The 7099-nt window shown below is 44.3% G+C and overlaps 1 protein-coding gene and 1 long non-coding RNA gene across 2 annotated transcripts; both read right to left on the reverse strand.

The window, feature by feature from the left end:
* Positions 1-3001: 3001 nt before the first annotated feature.
* On the reverse strand, positions 3002-3890 carry LOC107673310 (putative ribosomal RNA-processing protein 7 homolog B; the record flags this gene model as incomplete). The annotated part of the gene is made up of 2 exons (XM_016466855.1): positions 3002-3087; positions 3662-3890. Coding segments are annotated over 2 exons (315 nt in total), but the record flags the coding sequence as incomplete, so codon positions are not given.
* A 605-nt stretch (positions 3891-4495) lies between these two features.
* LOC107673314 (uncharacterized) lies at positions 4496-5547 on the reverse strand. The gene is made up of 2 exons (XR_001632393.1): positions 5165-5547; positions 4496-4529 (listed from the first exon to the last, which is right to left on the reverse strand). It is a non-coding gene; the product is annotated as an uncharacterized LOC107673314 (long non-coding RNA).
* Between the last annotated feature and the right edge of the window lie 1552 nt (positions 5548-7099).

The following is a 7099-nucleotide window of genomic DNA, read 5'->3' on the forward strand; positions in this document are numbered from 1 at the left end:
TCTCTACTCTTTTTGAAAGACATCCTGAGATTTTTAATGACCACAGAGAGTCAGGACCTCGGTTTAACGTCTCATGCAAAGAATGGTGCTTGATGACAGTATAGTGTCCCCATCACTACACTGGGGCGCTAGGACCCACACAGACCACAGGGTGAGCACCCCCTGCTGGCCTCACTGACACCTCTTTCAACAGCAACCTAGTTTTCCAAGGAGGTCTCCCATCCAGGTACTGACCAGGCTCAACCCTGCTTCGCTTCAGTGGGCGACCAGTCTTGGGCTACAGGGTGATATGCCTGATCCTAGTCTTCCTGCCGATGTTCAGGAGACTGTCGCTAGTGCCAGAGCCCTTTCCACGAGGAGGCTGTATTCCTTCAAGTGGAAGGTCTTTGAGTCATGGTGCTTAGCCCATGTGGTGGACCCTGTCAGCTGCCCTGTAGGTCCAGTGCTGGGGTTCCGGTAAGAAAAATTTTGCAGTGGGAGCGGCTGCTACTTCCCTGAGAGTTTGTCGCGGCATCGCCGCTCGGAGAGAGTTGGATGAAGTTCCCCTGGGGAGACATTGGTTGGTCTCCATGTTAATGCATGGGGTTCGGCATCTGAAGCTAGCACTCCTCCTTGGAGTTCCTTCTTGGGACTTGTCAGTCGTCCTGGAGGGCTTACTTGAAGCTCCTTTTGAGCCCTTGGAGACAGCTCCAGAAAGGATTCTGACTCTCAAGGTTACTCTTTTGTTGGGGCTAACTTCTTTGAAGCGAGTTGGGGATTTGCAAGCTCTCTCTGTCAGTGTGATGTGTATGGACGTCGCACCGGGTTTGGTCAAAGTAACCTTACGACCCTGGTCGGGCTATGTTCCCAAGGTTTTGTCCACATCATTTCGCTTTCAGGTGGATACCCTTCACTCTTTCCATCCTCCTCCTTTTGCTTCAGGAAAGGATGAGAGTCTTCACATGCTCTGCCCTGTCTGAGCTTTGAAGCTCTACGTAGACCGCTCTAGCCATTGGAGGAAATCTTCCCAGCTGTTGATATGCTTTGTTGCTGGCCACCACTGTGGGCTTGCTGCATCGAAGCACAGAATTTCTCACTGGGTTAGGGATGCTATTTCGCTGGCATACAAGGTGCGTGGTCTTTCTTCACCTCTCAGTATTCAGGCGCATTCTGCCAGGAGTGTGGCTTCCTCTCAAGCTCTTTTTAGAGGGGTCCCCCTAGAGGATGTGTATGTAGAGGCAGGATGGTCCACTCCGCACGCTCTATAAAGTTCTATAATTTGGATGTTGACACGGCTCCTGGTTCCCAGGTCTTGTCCACTTGAACCAGCCGTGGATGCTATGTGGTTCTTCATCTGGCCAGATACAGCAGGGTTTTAGCTTGGCGTTCTCTGGTTACTTGCGTAACCCAGGTTCTCTGTGTAGGGAACGAGACGAAAATGGGTTACGCAAGTAACCAGAGACGTTTTTAAGGTGCGGGTCCTTTAAAGCTTCTCAGTAATTGGCCACTGTTATGATTGGCTAATGTTATTGCATGGGAAACAGTTTCAACGCCCCCGGCAATAATTGTAATTTCTATTGAGCGCCTGTGGGCGGTGCCTATGGTGAGAATAAGACTATTCGTCGATGTCTTGCTCTGGAAGCGGTGTTTATGCAGATGTTTGTGCCTGGGTGATTTCATCTTGCACCTCAGATCCAAATGAGCCGTTTTTGGAGCTTGATTAAATAAATGCTTTGTTTATAATGAGGAGAACGTTTTAAGCTATGAAACGTGCAGGATGTTTTAATGGTACAAAGAACTCTTATATGCCAAAAGATCAAGGCAAATCTGATTTCTCATGTCATGATCGGATGCTGGGTCTGATTAATTAGCTTTGCCGTTACCTGCCACACTGCGATACAGTGTTACAGTCATTGAATGAGCTACTGAGAGCCGATGCAGTGTGGAGATGGGACAAGAGTCAAGAGGAGGCGTTCACGCGGCCACAGTGTTGGCGTATTACGACGTGAACAAGCCAACAGTCATCTCGGCTGATGCCAGCAGTTATAGAATAGGGGGTGCATTGCTTCAAGAGCATGATGTGAAGATGCTTTCAGTGGCCTTCTGTTTCCGTACTCTCACAGCCGCAGAGAAGCAGTACGCTCAAATTGAATAAGAGCATTTGGCTTCAGTTTGGATGTGTGAAAAGCTGTCACGATATCTTTGTGGTTTGGAGTCCTTCAAAGTACTCACAGATCATAAACCTTTAGTCCCTTTGATAAACCAGAAAAACCTTGACGAGGTCCCCTAATTAGTCTCCTAATTAGGATGATGCACTTCAACCTAGTGGCAGTGTATTCCCCAGGAAAGCTGGAATTCAGGAACAATGTACAGTGAGAAAAATGCAAGATTTACTAGTAATTACTTTTATAAATAATTGCAACCGCATTTAAAAAAAAACATTTTGACACAAAAATTCTAATATTTTTCTTAGTCTGCATTTACTTTGCTTGAACATCTATTTTGACAAATTATTTTTCTCCCATTCGAAAATGCATCACATTTATGAACCTTGAAACTGCTTGTACAGGGTATATGGCTGAAAAAACTAAACTTTTGTTTGAATTCTGAGCAGATTATATTTAGCCTAGAAAGTGCGGCAATAGCACTTCCTTTATAATAACTAAAAAGGTGTCACTTCCTTCAGTTCATCGCGATCTCACAAAGTTCCTTTATAATCAATGAACCTCTTATTTACATCATGTTACAACGAGACTAATTCATGTGCAGAAAAAATCCGGCTAGTGAATTCTCACTCATTTGAACAGAATGGCCAATCAGAGGTGTTCAAGAATCAACAGATAAGTCTGTGATTGGCTACATTGCTCAGCGCTAAAAAAACACATTGTAAATAGAAACCTTTGATGCTCTCCAGACTTTATTTCAAATGAACCTTCATGTAACCAGACAGTACAGGCCAACAGGTGCAGGGGATTGTGGGTATGTGGAGTCAGCGGGTGCAGGGGATTGTGGGTATGTTGAATCAGTAGGGTCTGAATTTCCTCTGTGCTCTCAGTACAGCGATTCTCTGTTTGTCCTCTTCAAACTTCTTCCTCAGCTCAGCGATATCTGAAACAGACGGATGATTCGTTTTGAGAGCCTCTCAGACACACGGCACCATGCTCTGACCTTTATTTCTCAGAATTACAACAGTTATGACATAAAAAGGTGCAATTTTGAAAAAAACCCAAAAAGTCAGCATTGCAAGAAAAAAGGAATAACAATTTTACATCTCACAATTCTGAGTTTAAATCTCGCAATTCTGTTGTTTACATCTCGCACTTAGTTTATTTCTTGCAATTCTGAGTTTAAATCTCACAATTCTGAGTTCGTATCTTGCAGTTCTTAGTTTGCAACTCGCAATTCTGAGTTCACTTCTCGCAACTTTCTAGTTTATCTCACAATTCTGAGTTTATATTGTAATTCGGAGTTTACATCTCGCAATTCTATAGATTATATATTGAAATTCTGCAATTTGGAGTTTATATCTCACATTTCTATTGTTTACAATTGTTTTTCATGATAAAAACAATTAAAGTCGGTGGCGTTCAGACAGCAGACTCGTCACACACTATCTAGTGCTCTCTCTCTCTCTCAGTCTTCACTCATGCATGAATGAGTCGTTGATCATCTCAAGACTCACATTCTTTCTGCGTGTTTCTGTGCTGCCACGTGTAGAAGTTCAGCAGCTCCTTGCGCTCTTTCTTCTTCTTCTCCTTCTGAAGTGTCCTCTCATTGGCCGTCTCGCTGTGTGGGCGGACCTTCACACCGCGGCTGCCCTTCGTCACCTTCACCCAGCCCTCCTCATCCTCCTGCTGATGCTCCGCCTCCTCCTTCTGACGCTCCGCCTCCTGCCGGGCAAGATCATGAATAATTCATGAGCTACGGCTCTGTGTGTGTCTGTGTGTGAGTGAGTGAGCGAGCGAGTGAAGGCCCCGATATACTTCAAACGAAATCGAAGAACAAACTGATATGACTTCATTTCAAACAAAATCATGCTGCTGCAGTCGTTTTTTCTGTAAGCGAATTTGAGAGGAAATGCCAAAAGAACATTCAATACTTAACCTTTGTTTTTATCAAAATTAAATCATGACACCACATAAAATATAAAAAGGTGCATTAGTTTACCCTCTTATTTACATCATGTTACAACGAGACTAATTCATGTGCAGAAAAAATCCGGCTAGTGAATTCTCACTCATTTGAACAGAATGGCCAATCAGAGGTGTTCAAGAATCAACAGATAAGTCTGTGATTGGCTACATTGCTCAGCGCTAAAAAAACACATTGTAAATAGAAACCTTTGATGCTCTCCAGACTTTATTTCAAATGAACCTTCATGTAACCAGACAGTACAGGCCAACAGGTGCAGGGGATTGTGGGTATGTGGAGTCAGCGGGTGCAGGGGATTGTGGGTATGTTGAATCAGTAGGGTCTGAATTTCCTCTGTGCTCTCAGTACAGCGATTCTCTGTTTGTCCTCTTCAAACTTCTTCCTCAGCTCAGCGATATCTGAAACAGACGGATGATTCGTTTTGAGAGCCTCTCAGACACACGGCACCATGCTCTGACCTTTATTTCTCAGAATTACAACAGTTATGACATAAAAAGGTGCAATTTTGAAAAAAACCCAAAAAGTCAGCATTGCAAGAAAAAAGGAATAACAATTTTACATCTCACAATTCTGAGTTTAAATCTCGCAATTCTGTTGTTTACATCTCGCACTTAGTTTATTTCTTGCAATTCTGAGTTCACTTCTCGCAATTCTATTGTTTACATCTCGCACTTAGTTTATTTCTTGCAATTCTGAGTTTAAATCTCACAATTCTGAGTTCGTATCTTGCAGTTCTTAGTTTGCAACTCGCAATTCTGAGTTCACTTCTCGCAACTTTCTAGTTTATCTCACAATTCTGAGTTTATATTGTAATTCGGAGTTTACATCTCGCAATTCTATAGATTATATATTGAAATTCTGCAATTTGGAGTTTATATCTCACATTTCTATTGTTTACAATTGTTTTTCATGATAAAAACAATTAAAGTCGGTGGCGTTCAGACAGCAGACTCGTCACACACTATCTAGTGCTCTCTCTCTCTCTCAGTCTTCACTCATGCATGAATGAGTCGTTGATCATCTCAAGACTCACATTCTTTCTGCGTGTTTCTGTGCTGCCACGTGTAGAAGTTCAGCAGCTCCTTGCGCTCTTTCTTCTTCTTCTCCTTCTGAAGTGTCCTCTCATTGGCCGTCTCGCTGTGTGGGCGGACCTTCACACCGCGGCTGCCCTTCGTCACCTTCACCCAGCCCTCCTCATCCTCCTGCTGATGCTCCGCCTCCTCCTTCTGACGCTCCGCCTCCTGCCGGGCAAGATCATGAATAATTCATGAGCTACGGCTCTGTGTGTGTCTGTGTGTGAGTGAGTGAGCGAGCGAGTGAAGGCCCCGATATACTTCAAACGAAATCGAAGAACAAACTGATATGACTTCATTTCAAACAAAATCATGCTGCTGCAGTCGTTTTTTCTGTAAGCGAATTTGAGAGGAAATGCCAAAAGAACATTCAATACTTAACCTTTGTTTTTATCAAAATTAAATCATGACACCACATAAAATATAAAAAGGTGCATTAGTTTACCCAGTTTAATAAAATAAATGAACAATCATAAAAGAAAGTATCATGTTTATGTTATTGAGATGACTCCAATATTTTTTTTTCACATCATGCTAAAGTTTTCAGACTTAAAAAAAAAAAAGTTTTCAGACTATGAGACATTCACACTTCCCATAAAGGACTGAATATGGAAATGGAATGGTCCTTTTGTATTGCAAACATGATACTTGACTCTGAACTGCTGCTAATCATTATTCTTTTGTCTATAATATTCTGACCATTGGGGCCCATCTCACACCTAGATACATTTCGTCATTGCATCGTTGTTGTGTTTAGGGCATACGCGCGAGTGGCGTGACACGACACACGTTTACATTACACCCCGCCTCCAGCAGCGCGGGTGTCGGAATGTTTGAAAACAGTATACCGTCGCTCAGCCTTTTCAAACTTCTTTTTCCCCCCAAACAAAGAACGAAAACTAACTTCGTTTGAAGTATATCAGGGCCTTGAGTGAGTGACTAAGTGAGTGTGTGAGTGAGTGAGTGAGTGAGTGTGTGTGTGTGTGTGCGTGTGAGTGTGTGCGTGTGTGAGTGAGTGAGTGTGTGCGTGCGAGCGAGTGAGTGAGTGTGTGTGTGAGTGAGTGAGTGAGTGAGTGAGTGAATGAGTGAGTGTGTGAGTGAGTGAATGAGTGTGAGTGTGTGTGTTTGTGAGTGTGTGAGAGTGAGTGAGTGTGTGTGTGTGTGCTGAGAGGTCTGGAACAGCTGTGCTCTGGCTCGAGTGCTCGTCTCTCAGAGGGAAGCGTGGGTCCAGGTGCCGCGGCTGTGGCGTCGCCCGCAGTGCCGCCGGCAATGAGTCAGTGAGTGAATGAGTGAGTGAGTGTGTGTGTGTGCAAGTGAGTGAGTGAATGAGTGAGTGTGCGTGCGTGTGAGTGTGTGTGTGAGTGAGTGAGTGAGTGTGTGTGTGCGCGTGTGTGAGTGAATGAGTGAGTGACTGAGTGAGTGTGAGTGAGTGAATGAGTGAGTGTGTGCGTGTGAGTGAATGAGTGAGTGTGTGCGTGTGAATGAGTGAGTGAATGAGTGCGTGAGTGAGTGAATGAGTGCATGAATGAGTAAATGAGTGAGTGTGTACGTGTGAGTGAGTGAATGAGTGAGTGTGTGCGTGTGAGTGAGAGTGTGTGTGCGCGTGTGTGAGTGAGTGAGTGAGTGAATGAGTGAGTGAATGTGTGTGTGCGTGTGAGTGAGTGAGTGAGTGAGTGAGTGAGTGAGTGAATGTGTGTGTGTGTGCGCTGTGTGAGTGAGTGAGTGCGTGTGTGTGTGAATGAGTGAGTGAGTGAGTGAATGAGTGAGTGCGTGTGAGTGAGTGAATGAGTGAGTGTGTGCGTGTGAGTGAGTGAGTGAGTGAATGAGTGAGTGTGTGCGTGTGAGTGAGTGAGTGAGTGTGTGCGTGTGAATGAGTGAGTGAGTGAGTGCGTGAG

This window comes from Sinocyclocheilus anshuiensis, unplaced genomic scaffold (assembly GCF_001515605.1).
Source record: "Sinocyclocheilus anshuiensis isolate Anshui unplaced genomic scaffold, SAMN03320099.WGS_v1.1 scaffold764, whole genome shotgun sequence".
Taxonomy (NCBI): domain Eukaryota; kingdom Metazoa; phylum Chordata; class Actinopteri; order Cypriniformes; family Cyprinidae; genus Sinocyclocheilus; species Sinocyclocheilus anshuiensis.